We start from the raw sequence: 18,346 nt of genomic DNA on the forward strand, positions 1-18,346 counted from the left end.
ACTCTGCTCGCTTCTGGTCTCTTAACGTCACACCTATCATTTTTCTTTCAATGGATCGCTGCGTTGTCGTTATCTTAAGCCTCTTTTCGTCAGCCTTCAAGTTTCTGCCCCATAGGTGATTACCGGTAAGTTTCAGCTGTTCTATTGAGGGATATTGGTAAACTGCCATTCATGATCTGAGAGAATCTGCCATATGGGCTCCACCCTATTCTTATCCTTCTAGTTCTTTTCCTCTCATGATCGAGATCAGCTGTAACTACCTGCCCTAAGTAGACGCATTCCTTTACCACATCCAGCAGCTCGCTTCCAATAGCAAACTGCTGTTTCCTTGCTACACTGTATACATTAGTTTGGCATTCTGCATGTTAATTTTTAGACCAACCGTTCTGCTCTGCCTGTCTAACTCACCATGATTTGCAGTTCACCTCCTGAGTGACTCAGGACTATGGTAGCGGTGCATTTGCTATATATATATATGTGTGTGTGTATATATTTATACATATATATATATATATATATATATATATATATATATATATATATATATATATATATATATATATATATATACATATATATGTGTGTGTGTGTGTGCTTTTTATATAAATGCTTTTTGTAATCTCCTCCTTTTACTTGTAGGAGAGTGGAAAGGGTCTACCCGGAAATGGCTCTACCTTACGGACTGTCGGGCACCACTTTTTCGGCTGCAGTTGACGATGGCGGTAACGTGTGCGCCATAATGGGAAGCCTTTCGCTCTACTTCGGGTGTGCCGTGGTTGAGGAACATGGATTCGCTGTGCAGGTGAGATCAAGGAGGAGGGAGATGAGTCAGCAAGGCGCGGTACTTCTAAGCGGCACGATATAGAACCCATGCCTTGTCCGGGCTCGAAAGATTCCAAAAATGCGTTTCACCTAATTTGTTTTTCTTCATGAGAAAGCTATGTGCAGTTAGAACTGTGTAATGCGTGAAATAGAACAGTAGCAACAACAACATCAACTAAATTTGCTTGCAATAATATGTGCGATGCAGAAGTCAATGATTGACTGAATGAGGAAACACACAAAGGCATCGTCAGACAATTAATAAATTACGGACCGATCAGCTTACTGTCCATTGGCTGGAGTGTATTTGCTAGGCTAAGAGCAAACAGAATCACGGCAACCTTAAACTTTAGTCCACCAAAATACCAGGCTTGCTTTCGTAAAGGTTTCTCGACAACATACCATATACTTACTATCATTCAGGTGATGGACAAATGCGCAAACTATAAACAACTCTTAATTATAGAGTTCATAGACTATGTGAAACGTTTGACCAATTCGTAACCTCGGAGGTAGGTATTATGAAACTTTGATGTAGAAGTGCCAAATGTAAAAATACTGCAGAAGAGTGGAAATCAGGAAATTACAGTAATGGATGATATCTATAGCGGTTGCATGGACAGCGTAGTCCAGCATAAAGCAATTAATAAAAACCTAATAAGGAAGGGTAACGAGCAAGAAGGCACAATTTCTGAAGTACCACTCAGCGCATGTTTACAGGCGATATTCCGAGACATGTATTGAGAGGATTGGCACCGAAGCGCAGGGGGGATACATCTACATAGGGCAGGTAGTGATTGTAGGTTTGTAACACTAGTGTGAAATATCTAGAGAAATAGGGATGGGGTGAATTACATTGTGCAGACACTCTACGATCATGAATAGCACTTCCCAGCATCCCTCAAGGGAAATATATATAACATTTGTATCATACGCTAACTAACCTGCTGGCAAAAATGTGGAGGTTAACGAAAAGTCTCGAACGTAAACTGAGGACATCACAGCGAGCGGTGAAAAAAGTTAGAAGCTTAACGTTACGAGACAAGGGGATAGCAGAATCGTTAGGAAACAAATACGGGCTAAATTTCACCGTCATCAGCCTCACAACGCCAATTGATGGACAAAGGCTTCGTCACCGTCGGCCCAATTAACCCCGCCTGTGCCAGCTGCAATATTTAAACCCACAATATTCCTCATCTCATCCGCCAACGTAACTTTCGGGCGCCCCATGCTACGCTTGCATTCGCTTAGAATCCAGCCCTTTATCCTCAACGGCAGTCGTTACCTTGCATTCGCAATACATGCCCTGCCCAAGCCCACTTCTTTCTCGATTAGGGTTGGGATGTCATTAACCCGCTTTTGTTCCTTCACCGACTCTACCCGGTTCCGGACTCTTGACGTTACACCGATCATCTTTTTTTCATAGATTGCTGTGTTGTCCTCAATTTAAAATGAGCCCATTTTTTTGGCCTTCGCTTTGTTGCCCACAGGTTGAACCGGTAAGATACAGCTGTTACACACATTTTCTTGAGGAACGTTGGTAAACTGTCATTCATGATCTGAGAGAACCTGCCGCATGCGCTCCATCTCATTCTTTTTCTTCTAGTTATTTTTCTCTCATGATCTGGATGAGCGGTCACTGCTTGCCCTAGTAGACGTATTTACCTACCCCTTCCAGCACTTCACTACCTATAGTAAATTGCCGATGGCTTCTGAAACTGTTGAAGAATGTTTTAGTTTTCCGCATGCTAATGTTTACTCCCATTTATCTGCTTTGCCTCACTAGGTCGCTGTTCACGCTTTGCAATAGTGTAATGGACGCTCATCAGGAAATCGTAGGTTACTAAGGTATTCTCCATTCACTCATATCCCCAGCTATTCCCAATACAGATCTGTGAATACCTCGTGTAAACGAGCGGTAAATAGCATTTGAGCAGTCATGTCTTGCGGCCTGGCACCCTTAATTAATGAAATTTAATTCCTGCGATTATGCAAGACTGTGGTGGTGGTGCAGATGTCATAGATATCTTCCAGTATTTTACATAGGGGACATCTACACCCTGATTCACTAATACCTGCATGAGTGCTTAGGTTTTGACTGTGCCAAATACTTTCTGGTAATTTGTGAAGGCTGTATCCAGAGGCTAGCTACGTTCTGCGCATTTCTCTAATACCTGACTGATACTCGGAATATATGCTATTTGTTCTGTCGTGGCCGAGGAAAGACACGAACGGAGGCAGCCAGGCAAGAAACGAAAGTGGTCCTTATACCCCTGTCACACGGGCACTTTGGATCCTCATTGAGCTCGATCTGCATCGAGATTTTCGAGCACGCTCGAAACAGCCGGTGCTACACGGGCATTTTCAATGCTCATTGAGAAGTTTCCCTCATGTGTGTTAGGTGGCGCCAAATGTTCCGCCGACAGCCATAACATGCGATATCCGGCAACACTGTGCAGTAGGGGGCAGCGGCAGCCAAATCCGTAGCCAAATCAGTACATTGCGTATCTGCGACAGGTTTTTGTGGCGCACCTCTGCTGATGTGCGATGCAACCCAAGGGCCCGCAACGTCTCCGCGATTTCTGCATAGACTGCGGCGTTTCTCTTATGGCACCGCAAATTATTTAGGCGGTCCTGCCAGCAGTCGATGAGAGCGGCTGTCTCGCGCTCCCTCCACAGTTTCCGCGCCGACGAGCAGGAGGACTCCATCTTTGTTTACACTGACGGCGAAGCTTGGAGCGTGGTGTGAAGATTATTTTCAAATATTTGCATATAAGCAGGCATAGTACCTGCAAACTGTTCTGTATTACATTTTAATCAATTACAACAACAACAATTGTGGTTTGGTTTTGTTAACTAGTGTTTATTTTTATAGGTTCATGAGAGCGAGAGTGTTCTCGATTGTGCTTGGAACCTCAAGCACTCTTGAGGAATCGGCATCGAGTCAAGCAGGATCGAGCTCGATTGCGCTTGAAAGTGGCCGTGTGACAACCGTCGATCTGCATTGAGTTCGATGAGCATTGACTCAATGAGGATCGAAAGTGCCCGTGTGACAGGAATATTATTCACGGACGCCTCTGCTTATATAGCACTTATGAAGACTGCCCTACGTCTTGATCATGCGCTTGAACAGATATCAGAAATCACATTCTTTTCTTATCAGTCAGAAAAAAGTAACTCTATCTTTTACTTTGCTTCTGCCTGTAGTTTTCTGCGGTGTCTATCTCGGGAGGGTTTCGCGCATAGGTGCTTCGTCGCAGTAATGGTACTGATGACTAGCTGCCTGTAGGGTTAGGCGCGTAATCGGCTGTGAGTCTGTAACCGGCCCTGTTAAGCTTAGGATTCTCTCTGCCTGCAACTGTTGGTGAGCCTTGTGGCGCTCTTGGTGATAGAGTTTTGTTGTCTGCTCGTCGTCGAACGCCTGTGGCTCTGTTGAAGTTACCCGAGTTGGATCGGTTCTTTGAGTAGGTTGGCTTTGCACCTCGCTTCCCCGCTTCGGGAATCTGAAAAAGATTTCTTGAGAACATCGTTCTTGAAAGAGACCTTTTCGAACTTCTGATCATTTCAGTCCGATCCCTTCATTACTGTGACAGGTTAGCGATGTCGCAGTACGGATGACTTCTGTCCACACAGTAGTTTGTCTTGGGCGCAGGTGATCGACATGAGTGAACTGCAGTCGACCTTGAATCCTAATCACGTATATGACTGTGTTGACAACTTGTTCGACAGTACCCTCTTGCCATGACAAAGGATCACCTAGTGTGGTCTTCACGCAGACTGTCACCTACAAAGAAAGAATCTGCGGCGCCTCTTTTGTCATTAAGTTGTTCCGTGCCTCGTCTCAGACGTTCCGCCATTGTCCCTCCAAAACTTTGTTTCAGAAGGGTCAGTGTAATTTGGGGCAGACGTTTGAGCATAGTTTCAGCAGGTGTCCGCGAGCTCATCGAGTGCGGGGTGTTTCTACTGCAGAAAATAAATTTGTTAAGGCGCACTTGTACTCATCACTCCTGCATTTTCATCGCTCAGAGCTTGTTTTACGAGAATTTTCTTGGTCGTCCTTACAAGTCTCTGCAGATTCAGCCGAAGCAGCATTATACGGAGGTATCTTTGTGTGTTTGAAAGCCCTGCGCCTCATGAGCCCACCAAAGTCACCAGAAGGTAATTGTGGGCCATTGTAGGTAACAATTTCTTAGGGAAGCCATAGGCTGCGAGCAGTGTGCCCAAGTTTTCCAGTTTTGGTGGTTGTCATAGACCTCGCAGAGTACGCTCCTATGCAGTTGGAGTGCGCGTCTGTCAAAACTAGTAGGTTTACAACATGTTTTGCAGCTTAGTCGGGTAAATCGTTTCCCCAAGTTTTATTGGATTCTTCCAGGGTTGAAGAGGCATGCCGACTGTGCTGGACGGGTACTTTGACAAAATTGACAATTCGAAAAGCTTTTTCAACATCTTTGTCGAGTCATCCCTGGGAGTGCTTTGTGCAGCAATGATAGTACATGTGCTTGCAAGGTTTCCGACATGGTCACCCTATTGCTTCAGGTCAAGCATCCTTGTTCGGCAAACCGTTCATCTAGAGCTGCGTAGAAGAAACGGTTGCAGTTCTTCAGGGCAATGCTCTGGCCGTCCTAAAAGAACGTAGCTTGAAACGTGTGTAAGCAGGGAGTCTCGTTTCGTTTTCCGAGTAACCTTTTAGCTGTTAGCGAGGTTGCGCCAAAAACAACCAGACACTCTGGCTAATTTTTGCTCGAAGCTGTCGACAGCGGGAGTCGTCACAGTGAATCAGCAACTTGCATTTCCTTACCGTTCTGAAACTTGAGATCGTACTCATACCCTGTGGGCGACAGCGCCCATCTCTGCATCCGCGCAACTGCTAACGATGGAAGTAGCTTTTCACGTCCAAGAAGACCAATAAGCGGTTGATGGTCGGTGTATAGCTTGAATTTGCGCCCATATAAGTAACGATCAAACCGTCGCAAACCGGGTTTGAGCGCGAGCGCTTCTTCTTTGGCCTTGAGGTTAGTCTCGCTAGCTACTTGTTAAAGTGCGTGACGCGAAAGCGATGGGCTGCTCAGTTCCAGCTGGCATTTCCTGGAAAATGACAGCTCCCAAGCCGTAAATGGAAGAATGGCAATTAAGCCCGATTTGGCTTTGTGACAGCATAGAAGGCTAATTCTTCTGTGTTCATTATAATTTCTTTAGTTGCTTTGAATGCGTCCATGAACTGTTGTGCCCATTTCCACTTGCTGTCTTTTTTTAAGGAGCTCGTAAAGAAGTGCGACTACAGTTGCTAAATTCCGCAAACACTTGCCATAGAAGTTTACAAGACCCAAGTAGGCCCTCAGTTCTGTGATCTTATTAGGCACTGGGGCATCCCGTACTGCCTTTATCTGTTCAGCGGTGGAATAAATTCCCTGTATTGAAACCTCGTGCCCTTGGTAGACAACTTAATCACGAGAAGATTTGCACTTTTTCCGCTTTTAGCGTTTTGCTGTGATCGCCAAATCGCCTCAGAACTTCAGCGCCAGTGCTGCAGTAGTCTTCCGTGCTGCTGCCTGTGGTGATGACGTCGTCTGTGTAGCACCCGACGTTACGAATTCCTTCCAGAACTTCGCACATCATGGACTGAGATAAGGCTGATACGCTGGCACTTTCAAATGGGAGCCTTTGGAATTCGTACAAGCCTTGATGTGTATTTATCGTGAGCAGTGGCTTATATTCTACAGCGAGAGGAACTTGTTGGTGCGAGAAGGGTAAGTCCAGCACGCAAAATACCATACCACCGGCTGGCATGGCCTATAAATCCTCAGGACGGGGTTGAAGGTGACAATCGCTCTTGAGCACTTGATTAATTGTTACTTTGTAGTCTCCGCAAATCCTGATTCCACCACCGCACTTCGCAACTGGTACGATGGGCGTAGCCCACTTGCTTGTTATATTCCTTGAAATGACTTGACTTTCCAGCTTTCGAAGTTCTTCGTTGACTGCATTATTAGCAGCGAAAGTCATAGATCTGGCTTTGCAGAATATAGGCGTGCTGTTCGAACCTATAGCTTTTTGGCTTCGAAATTGCGAACCACTTCCCGTGTTGCACGAAAAACTTCGGAAGTTTTCCCCGTAGGCAATTTACATAAGCGTTTTTCGTTAGAATACTGACTGTCGGAAAAAAAATTCGAATCAATATTCGGTAGCCATAAGATGTTTCAGCCTGTTTATGTTTTACCTACAACCCTTCATTCAAACCATTTTCCTTCAGGCGAGGGGAACCGGTTTCAACTTAGAAGCGGGGCATCCGAACTGCGTCGGTCCTCGCAAGAAACCATACCACACAGTGATGCCTGTCATGGTGACTGACGCCCACTCGCACGACTGGCTCTGCACGCTCGGCACCATGGCAGGACTCCCGCAGCCCGCCATACTCGCCCAGGTAACCGATAGATGTCACTAGAAGGTGGTCATTGATCACTAGAACAGGACAAGAGCATGGTTGCGAGTCGTGCGTTATGACAGAACTCACAGACTATTCTCCTTCTTTTCATCCCCATAAAAACATAAGACCAATAACTCCATCGCCTTCCCATGACCCATGACAGTGCCTTTTGCAGGGACAACATGGCGAAGCCCACCTAACCACGTGACGAGAAACAGAAGGACAAGAAAAAGAATTTATTGGATGCCAGCACTATGTACCCGTTGAAAGGAGCGGGTTTTTCGCTGGGGAACATTTTACCGGAGTAAAGGACGGAGACAGCAAACAACAATAGCTGGAACAACTACAGATCATATCAAGACCCATTACTGTCTGCTTCTTCTCTCCTTCTGTGCTTTAGTAGTCGTCAAATGATCCTCTTGGCTGCATATTATTGCTCCGTTCTTTACTTGGCATCGTGCGACTTTCCTATTTGCTTCTTCTATGCACGCTTACGTGCTGTAATTGACGTTCAGCAGTTGTGCTGGCTCCTCCTATGTGTTCGTCCTTTAAAAAGCGACTGCGATTGTGCTGTCTGCTTCTTTAATGTCTGCCTTTTATATCACGTCCAGTGATGATCTTATTTGCTTCCATGCCTCCGTACTTTGTTACACATCCAGACAATTTTTCCTGCCTGCATTTTCTATCTCTCTAGCCTTTAGCAGACGTTCAGCGATTGTACCTTGCGTCTTCAGCGCTTATATGCCTCGGTACTTGAGTTGATGCCCAGCGATTCTCCTGTGTATTCTTTTATGGCTCTGCTCATTAGTTGCTATCCTGTGGTTGTCCTGCCAGCTTCTTTAATTTCTCCGCCCTTTACTTCATGTCCAGGAATGGTCACGTTTCCATCTATATCCCAGCGTCATTTGGTTGACGTCCAGTGGTTTTCCTTTATTTTTCTCCTCCCTACAGTTTATGTACAGCGGTAGTGCTGGCTCCTTACATGTCTCTGTCCTTTTGCACACATCCAGCGGTTGGCCTCTCTATTATACGCCTCAGTCCTTTATTAAAACCCCAGATAAATTGCCTCTCTGCATCCCCTAACTCTGCGTCTTTGGGTAGACGTTAAGTGATTGTCCAAGCTGCATCTTATGTCTTCGTATGTTATTTGACGTTGTACTATTTTCCGTTTTTCTTCTAGCGTGCCTCCATGCAATATTTAACGCGCAGGGATTCTCCCGTTTCGTCCTTCAGTTGCCATAAATCGCATGTCCAGTGTCGTATTTTATGGCTGCACCCTTAAAGTTGTCTTGACACCATTTTTTCAGACTCAAGCTGTTTATTGCATGTCATTCGCTGTCCATCTAGGAACAACATGAGAAAATATGAGCTCATTTGGTGCAGCAAGTATTTGTAATTGAATTTTTAAAAGTTGTCCTGAACTGTGTGGAAGTCTGGCAACAGTGGTGCGCTCGTAGTTCCTGACGACATAGACTGACAGTCATGTGCTTCCCCACGACAGAACAACTGAACTGCCGGGAGTCACTTGTTTTTTGTTCAGGCTTGGAGTGCGGTGAGGCGAAGGGGGGAAGCTGGAGGGGTAAATGCAACAAAAACCTGTGTCCTTCCCTTTTTTGTACAGCTTCTACCCGGTCTCGGGAACGTCACGAGAATGTGCTAGGGACGGACTAAAGTACTCGGGCGCTCTTCTCCACATCGACAGTGTGCGCGGCGTTTTCGCACGAAGTCACTCAGGCTGCTTCAATATGGCTGTTGCTGCCAGTGAAGAGAGCTAACAGCCGTTAACTTCAAATTACAATTTATAGGTGAAATGTGCGTAGATCTCTACCACTTTCTAAGACGTCGTGGCTAGTAGCTGCAATACAATATAGCGATGTTTCGGCAGACAATGTCATGACCCCTTTAAGTTGACATCCAGCGATTGTCATCAGATTCTTCTATAACTCCATCTTTTTGTTCAGATGCAGGGATTTCGCGTTTCTTCTTTTATGCCACCGTCATTTGGTTCAAGTCCAGCGATTTTCCTGTTTCTTCTTTGTATCCTCCCATCAGTTGAGGTTCACCGATTGTGTTGGTTCCTTAAAATGTCTCGGTCCTTTAGTTGACGTTCATTGACAGTCCTGTCTGCTTCTTCTATCCTTCCGTCCTGCAATGGGCATCCAGCATTTTCCTGCCTTCTTACGGTGTCTCCGCCCTTTACGCGTGTGCAATGTTCGAAGAGGTGAACCACATGCGCAGCCATCTTTTCATTTCCGGTTGTCTGTCGAGCCCGAAGGAAGCCAAACATTCTAGTACAAAAGAGGAACGTGTGGGAAAAAGACGATGTAAAGGTAACGTAACAAACGCGTAGAATGCATTCCGTGTCCGTCGTGATCCCCAGACATTGAGGACCGTGAGATGTATGGCCCCATCCAAGGTTGCAGAGGCTGGTCGCATTAACCAGAAACCCCCTTACTTGAACCAGCTGTGTAGCCCATCACTTGAGCGATTTGGTTACAGTGTTTCAAGCGCACAAAAGGCGCGAGCATGACAGAAGAAGACGTGGTTGCGCATCAGGCACCCTGATGTGACTGAGGAGAACTTTTTTTAATGCTGGAGGTAAAAGAGCGCCCTGAAACCGGCACAAATGACATATATGAAGGCTGACAATAGCGCGCACTTCCAACTAGTTTTATTTTGTAAAAATCAGGGGAATTTCAAATGCGTCAACGAAACAAGCAAACAGCATCGGAGAGTTAATATGGATGAGGTATCAGCGAAGAGACACATGAACACGTGTGCCTTAAACGGTTGGAAGTGTGAACATGACCACATCAAAATTCAAGCTCTTTTCTTGAAAGTAAGTGATAATGAGGGCGAGTTGATGTAGTTGTCACCCGTTTTGAAGCCTTATTAGACTTCGATAACTTCGCTCACAGTCTTTGTCTTTACTTTCGAGAAAAACGGAGTATTTCTGTACCTCGGAATAAGTCACGGCCATCACACATTTAACAGAGCAGGGGCAGATTAACGATAGTAACGTTGCGAAGGAATCATTGGTGTTCCAAGGCCTGCTAGCTGATGAAAATGCCAATTTAGCTTACCTACACCTGTCCGCATAGTATCGGTATTTTAGATACAACTTCCGAGACACATTTGGCGAACTTTGTAGCATTATTCTCCTTAGACATACTTGATTCCTCTTTCTTTTCGAGAGTAGAGAGCACACTATTTACTGTTTGATGGGCGCTGAGAAAACGACAAGGATGCTATATCTACCTGCAAGCTCCTTAACGATGTGGAAAATAGAATCAAAATACGGCGCGACAAATGATGGTGCTCCGACTGAGCATTGCACTTTCTGTAATTTTCAGCTTCTGAATAAATTTTTCACATGCTCTTTGAACTGAATGCTGAGATTAGTTTGCAGACTCTAGTTACCGGGCTTGACAATGGAAGCTGGGTGGCACTGTGTGTACGCGAGGCTTCTGCAAAATAGGCAAACAACTAGACATAATGATGTCGCATTTAAGGAGATATGCTGCGATCTGCTAGCCTTTTGATGTTACTAACAACCACTTATCCTCTAAGGGGCAAGGTTTCAATTTTTCTCATGAATGGACAAGCGGCAGAGAAATCCTGTTTTTTTTGACCTAAAGTTACATTTCCATTGTGGCCAAGTTTGGGGGTATTAAAATCCTAAGTCGAACAAAAAAAAAAATGGGCAGTGGCATAGCTCGGCTACGCCAGGATATACGAAGCGAAAGCTAAGGCATAGCTTGATTAGCCTTGGCTAATCTTGATTGCAAGTACAGGCTAGTCGGGTTTCCTGGTTAGTTGTTGTCACGTGGTTCGTCACGCGGTTGGTCACGAAACCAGTCACGTGGTTGGTCACGTGGTACGGTGCGACCACGGTGGGAATGCGAGCATGGCGAAACTGTGAGTTCAAGGCCAATGTAGCTTTCGCTACAATAATTTTAATCTGCAAGAGTCAAAGAAACGAATGCAACACTCCGAACTCCCACTTCTTGCTCACTCAACATTGCTTGAAACGAACAAACTAGCCTGCAAGAAACTGCTACTGAACAGAACTGCCCCCGAAAGAGTTTCACAAGCGAGGGCCCTTTCGTCCTCCCCTGTGCCCTCGTGAGCAGATTCAGATTTGAGAAAAACCGGGAGGCGAATGTGCCCATAATGTGTTCCAGCACCGTAAGAATGACAAAAACACTGAGCGAGGTCACAAAGTGACGGCGCAGCAGTTTCGTACTGGTTGTGAATGATGGTTCCGTTTTCGCTGCACTAGAGTGCCATGAAAGAGGCGGCGGCGGAGGCACACTGATATTCCCGCAGATATGAAATCACGACAGGTGGCATCTTCGTTGTGGCTGGTATGGAATGGGGTCTTGAGATGACAAACGTAGGCTTGGCAATGCACTGAGTCCCTTTACGGCTCTGCGCCAGTGTTTAGAGGAGGGCGCTGATGAGAGGTTTCAACGTTGCTCAGGACACAGGAAGTGGGGTCTCATCACATTGTAACAAAAGAGCCTCGGCCCTCGATCGCGCCGAGGAGCGATTGTGGTTCATTACCAGGAATTTGGGACAAGCACTTCTAGTTTCCTTGGCTGCCAGCAAGTCTAGCGTGCTGTAACAATAAAAAATATCGCATTGATATCACGAGGAAAAAAATAGGTGCAACACCTGCCTTTCGATCACATGTATTGGCGTGTCGAAAATAGAATTTCTAGCCAACTCGGCCACCCAAATGCGAATACGGAACCACTAAAAGGTTTGTTCTTGACCCTGTTGCTTTCCATTTCACGGGTGGGTCCTGAAAAAGTGAATTTTGGCAACTTTCCGCTGTTGTGACAAAGAAAAGGTCGACGTGTAGAAAGCTGAGTCCCTCCTCTATTTGTTTCCGCTGGCCAAAAGTGGTCGCAGCAGCTCATTACTGACAGGTCAAGTTTTGGTTTGGTTTCTGGGGGTTTGCCGTCCCGAAGCGACTCAGGCTATGAGGGACGCAGTAGTGGAGAACTCCGGAAATTTCGACCGACTGGGGTTCTTTAACGTGAACTGACATCCCACAGTACAAGGGCTTCTAGAATTTTGCCTCCATCGAAGTTCGACCGCCGCGGCCGAGATCAAAACCGCGCCTTTCGTGTCAGCAGCCGAGTACCATATAACCACTGAGCCACCACGGCGGACTGGTCACGATTTCATTCGTTCAAACGCCTTCGAATCTCGGTTGTTCCCCTAGACTCCCGCTGTTAAAGCTTTGAACTGCGTGTGAATAAATTCTCGATTCGACCCCGGGCCTTCCTTGCCTTCAGATAGCCCAGAAGATGAGCAAAAAACATAAATCACGTGAGAAAACACATGTCGGTATCTGTGCACTTAGTTATATGGAAGCTATCTTCCGCCTCCCATTGATACAATATAGCACTACAAAAATGTAACCATGTGGGCTAGTTGGTGTGTATCACACATACTTCACCAGCGAAAGTACGAGAACAGGAGAAGAACACAGGACAACGCAGGGCTAACTGAGGTTTAATCGACCGACGGCCAACCTTGGTCATCAAAACACATATGCTTATCAGAGACAATTCCCTTAAAAATATGTCTGATCAAAACAATCTTCCACATCACTGCAGGAGTTGTGAAAAGTGTGTTCCTGCTTTTAACAGCATTTCAGTCATTGGAAGAGGAAAAAAAACAGGGAAGAGAGGGAAATTCTGGAGGCCTACCATATTCGGCCGCAAGGCATGGATACGTAAGTCACTGAACCGTCTTTGGTACTCACGAACAAGGAATTTAATTTCCTAAGCAGAAGTCTGCGCGTGCAAGGTTGATAGCCAAAATAGTTCTCTTTTGTTGTTTGCCGGAACTTGAGCATTTATCCTTTTTTCCGTGAATCGCCACATATGTGTTGTTTTTCAGCGGGTCTGATATGCTTGCGTGTTTTGATGGCCTGGGTTGGCCGTCTTTCCATTAAATATCAGCTTTTAGTACAGCGTTTATTGTGTTATTCTTCTCCTTAAACCTCAGCGGTGGCCAAGTGGTTAAGCATCCGCCTCACATGCGGGAGGTGCGGGGTCAGATCCCCAGTGCCGATTGCTACTCACCGGTGATACAATGGGTACCAGCTTTCCCCTGAACTGATGCTCGGCTTATCTGGGGTGAAATCCATCGAAAACGGGTCTTTGACCCCACCTTGAGTAGTCGAAAATACTTTGTGCCATAGCACTCTTTGGCCATAGATGCACTTGCGCCATAAAAAATCAAATATCGTTATAATCATCTTCTTCTGTTCCTGCTGTTGTCATACTTTCGCTGGTGAAGTTATGTCTATAGCAGTAAACGTAACGGCACTGCTGGGCGCGGTTCTGAACTCCTGGTTATGCTCTTAAAATAAGTAGTAAACAATCCGGTCTGGTCCATTTCTACAGCTGCTGCGCCTCTGAGCGCACGTCTGAGGTGCGCTCAGAGGACTTCAAAGCTTGTAATACTTTATCAGCACTTGATACAGTAACCAAGTCCGGGTGTCCAGCTTCCCTGTACTTGCTCACTTAGGCTAGGAGACTGCTGCTCATTTAAGTGTTTGACCATGCGCATGTGCGTAGTTCCGGTGTACGTATAAATTGACCTGCTTACTTCAAATAAATTTTAGTCGTAAGATCAGCGCAGTTGTTTGTGTTCCCTTCATTCTTGGTCCCTGTTGCTCAGCGCTGTTTTAATATTATGGAGCAGAAGGTGGCCCGAAATCTTCCTGTCATCGTGTACCCGAGACGCGAGGCGTGCGGATTCCTTCTTGCAGGTGCTGCTCAACATGATGGAGCTCGGTCTGGACCCTCAGCAGGCGTTGGGTAGACCACGTTTCCTGGTGGGATCAGCCTTCCACACGCACCCGGAGTGAGCAAGTATTCATGCACGAATCTTGATAAGATGGTTAGAAGAGTTCATCTACATCATTTAAATGAATTGTCTGGATTGTACTTTATACAGCTTCCTCGAGACACGGCAAATCCCCGACTAGTTCCAAGCGGCATGTAATGAAAGTTAGCTTGCTAGAAGTATAGCGCCTAGATTATACTGACAGGCATTCTATTCTTGTATATTAATTCTACTCTAGGCACTATACAAGAGGTGCGGTGGTTTCGTCGGCCTGGATTTGGCTGTTTGGTTTTTTGAGGAAAGGAAATGGCGCAGTAATTGGCGCACATCTCTGCGGACACCCGAACCGCACTGTAAGAGAAGGGAGGAAGGTGGGAGTGAGTAGAAAGGGATGCCGGGCTCCAAAATAATTTCGACCACCTGGGGACTTTTAACTAGCACTGACACCACACAGCACACGAGCGACTTTGCGTTCCGCCGCCAGCGAAGCGCGGCCATGCTGTATATATATATATATATATATATATATATATATATATATATATATATATATATATTCAATGTATATTTGTAAACCCACCTGCAAAACTACATTGAACATCAGAATCTCCCCCTTTTATGCTCTGTTTTCGGCCACGTGTCTCATCGGAAGACGCCCTTCTTCTTCTTCAACATGGTATCCTCACTGGGACAGCCCCGGCGGAGAAGATATTATGGGTGTCCTTGACAACATTTCATGATCTGCAATTCTAGAATGTCGCAATCAGATATGTTTCGGCTCTCGCGTGTTCCTATATATCTCGATATTCCTAATCGCGCAAATAGCCATAATAGACATCAGATCTACCATATCGCCTCGCTTTCCAACAATTGACAAGAACACTCCATAAGGTGCCGACCTATCACCACTGCTACTAAATATAGGCAAGGCCTCTCTCGGCCACAAGCTTTCCACACTTTATGACACTCTGCCCTGAACATGAGTCGAATAGAATATAGCCTCTCCTACCACAATTTTAACCGCACCGCCAAGCGTAGGATCGATATCCTTATCCACACTCCTTAAGACAGATCTAGCCCTCCCCATGTTGGCCAGAGCTCTCGGGGTTCAGGACACGTTTTCAGGAATCCAGAATTATGTTTGAAATTCCCAACCACTCGCCTCCTCACCATATCAGCGCGTAGGTCCATCATTTCATGAATTGTGAGCCTGCAAGCCACCGCCCTGACCTGTAATCTCTCCCCCTCCCCTCTATCCTGTCCCACCTTTGCATGGACCGTGTACCCCGTTAAATGAACCACAAGTCCCAGGCCTTCCGTCGTCAGGCCCGTCCTCACAGCCTCCGTAGGCGATATGGCCAAGACACCGTTGCCATGTAGGTGGATGTAGCTACGTATTCGCGTCTCATAGATATGCCTGCGCTGCTGTCAATCACTCAAGTAGAGCGTCATTATATCTAGATCCACCAGTATCGAATCCGGCGGCAGCAGAAGCCATCGCTAAATTCATGACAGCTTCTATATCCGGATCCACCAGCATCGATTCCGGCGGCTGCAGAAGCCATGGCTAAAGGCATGGCAATCATATGAGCGACACCCAACGCCCTGGCTCCCACATATTTAAAGACCCCAAAGCCGCGTGAAGCGGTACATGAGTGGACGTGTCCTGAGCACGGCTTTAAGCGTTCTGGACGGACATCTCCAACATGATCACGTCATATCTGGGTCCCAGGACATGCAGGTATCGATGGCAACATTAGAGCTGACGCCCTATCTCGAGAATCCATTTACCGAGCAGGGCACTCCGACTGTACCGTCTACCCGCTCTTGGCCTATTTTTCCACCCGCCTGACACCCTCCTCTTAAATTGGCGTTTATACCTCCCGACACATAAGCAATTTTTATCGACGGACTCCTACCAAATAGGACGCATCCAAAGACTTTCTTCCCCCAATCTCCACTACCTACACCGCATTCACCGATAATTATAAACAGATGCGTGTTCCCAGTATGGCGACTATCCTACTTTGACATAAATTATATGGACATGAACAGCTAAAACCAACCACTTAAAAGCACCCAACGGGGCGCTGGGCACTGAAGACCAGGGGGCGCTAGTCGCCATCGACAAAGCGTCGGCAGAAGCTACTGGAATCCTGGACTGGAGACTCCAGGCACAACCACTCTGGTCTTCTGTTATGCAATAAATGTTTATTCTCTATTACAATCCGGTCAGTTGGTTGTGATGGCGCCACAATGTCACGAGGCCTAGGTAGCTCAGGTAGGTCACATGAAGGTGACTAGGGAACAAGTGTTATTGCTGACCTGTTATTCCCTCGCGTCTTCATCTTGGGCGTATGCAAAGAACATTTCTCTCTAGAAGCGTTCAGTATAGGATGAGGCCTCCCTCCTGCCAATAGTTCCTCCTGTGCTGTACCATCTGCTAGCATACTGACCACACTTTAAGCAGTGTGGCAACCCACTCACGTGGTCTTTCGTCTGTTCACCGTAGCGGTCCCCTCACCGTGGAGTCTGACTTTCCGGAGGAGGTTCTGCAGTCGCTCTCTCTGAGGGGCTATACCACGCGGGACAGGTACGCCAACGAACTCAGTCATGAAGCGGGCAACGCCAACGTGCTGGCAAGGGCTGCGCGCTGGTGGATGCGGGGGCAGGCCACCGCGAGCCGAAGCCCCAGCGCCGACGCCATTTGGTGCGGGGCTGAGCCCCGCATCGGCGCTACCGCCCTCGGGTATTGAAGACTATTTGTTTCCTGCGCTCTAATAACTATTACGCCTGCACTGGAGTAAAGAAGTAACCTGTCCTTGAGCGCACTTCCGGTTTTAGAAAGGAGTGCGCTAGAGGACTGCTTACTGCTTTTGTACTCCTTTCTTTTTGCATTATATGCTCAACCTTCACGAAGCGTCGAGACCAATCCCCTGTGCCAGCTATTAATTGACATTTGTGTGAGGTACAGAGAAAGCTGTTCTAATGGAGAGGTGTACTTTATACGAGCGGCTGCTTGTGTCAGTGGCTTTTACCTTCAGAATATAAACGTTGCTTGTAGAGCCCCTGCCTTGGAGCAAATTTCGATTGCATATTTTTTTCTCTTTTTTTTGGTGAGGCACGTTGCGTATACATGGATAACTCGCAAAACTTAATAAATGACAGGTCCTGTATTTTCGTAGCCGCTGCATTTCTGTGTCAATAATGTTTGCGGCCGTTTAAGGTGTCATTCGTTTTAGAAGTAACAATATGCATTACAGCAAATATATTGCGGATTTTGACAGCGCAAGAGAGGGCAAGGGCCGACAGAACTGCGCAGGCCAGTAAGCGCTTTCCTGTCCAGTTCTTTCGACCCTTGTCTTCTACTGTGTTTTCTATATATAGAGTGTTATATCACATAACCGAACACAAGGCTTTGTCATGATTTACTGCATCACCAATGCGATAACTAGTTTTAAACACCTTGCAAACTTGAATTGAGCATTCCTTCTTTCATTTCCTGCTAAAAAATGTGCAAATGATTTATGCTTTTTTGTTATGATATTATACGCACCGAGTGCCGCGTCAGGCATGCACTACTTACCCGTCATGTTTCTGGAGGGTGGGTACTTACCTCTGTGGCGTCACCTGCTGACGGACTACTTTCCGTGAGCTTCACTGTAATGCACCACTGTCGCACCCCCCCCTTTTTTTTGGTTTACCGACGGTTTCGGCAAGTGCGTATGCTACCGACGATTACATCTGACAACATAGTGATACAACGAGAATCCACGTATCAGCTCACCCGGGATATAGAGATGTAATAGTCACCAAGCAGCCGGTGGATTTGCGCTCGACTTCGAGTTGGGCATGCATCATTTACTGGTCCAGACTGTGTATTTACTTCGATGACTCGACTTGTCCGTAGTGAGATGGCTACTATCTGTTTGTGGCGTCGTGTCCAGCAGTGTTATGTCTCATGATTTTGTTTCCAGTCTCAAGATGTTCCTATGGCCCGTCCTTCTTACTCCTACTTGTCGGCAGCATCAAGTAAAACGCTGACCTTGCTCCTGGGTAAACAACACAAGTGGAATGATACTTGACAGCGCAAAAAAACGAGGACAAAAGCGAATGAGGAGACACAACACAAGCGCAGACTATCAACTGAACTTTCATTCACTGAAAGGAAGCTTTATGAATCCACACCAACTAGCCCAACTTTCTGTTCTTATTAACTACATTTCTAGT

The 18,346-nt window shown here is 46.3% G+C and overlaps 2 protein-coding genes across 2 annotated transcripts in view; both read left to right on the forward strand.

Annotated features, from left to right (window-relative positions):
- Nucleotides 1-7,204, forward strand: part of LOC144102398 (glutathione hydrolase-like YwrD proenzyme) — a 39,650-nt gene extending 32,446 nt beyond the window's left edge. The window contains exons 5-6 of the mRNA XM_077635679.1: nt 640-802; nt 7,073-7,204. Coding sequence (XP_077491805.1) covers nt 640-714 — 75 coding nt within the window. The 3' untranslated portion in view covers nt 715-802; nt 7,073-7,204. The remainder of the gene's footprint in view (nt 1-639; nt 803-7,072) is intronic.
- LOC144102399 (glutathione hydrolase-like YwrD proenzyme) lies at nt 740-17,794 on the forward strand. The gene is made up of 4 exons (XM_077635680.1): nt 740-802; nt 7,073-7,243; nt 14,040-14,134; nt 16,629-17,794. The coding sequence occupies exons 1-4, from the start codon at nt 740-742 to the stop codon at nt 16,870-16,872; spliced, it is 573 nt and encodes a 190-aa protein (XP_077491806.1). The 3' UTR covers nt 16,873-17,794.
- Nucleotides 17,795-18,346: the final 552 nt, after the last annotated feature.

Source organism: Amblyomma americanum, chromosome 8 (genome assembly GCF_052857255.1).
Source record: "Amblyomma americanum isolate KBUSLIRL-KWMA chromosome 8, ASM5285725v1, whole genome shotgun sequence".
NCBI classification, from domain to species: Eukaryota; Metazoa; Arthropoda; class Arachnida; order Ixodida; family Ixodidae; genus Amblyomma; species Amblyomma americanum.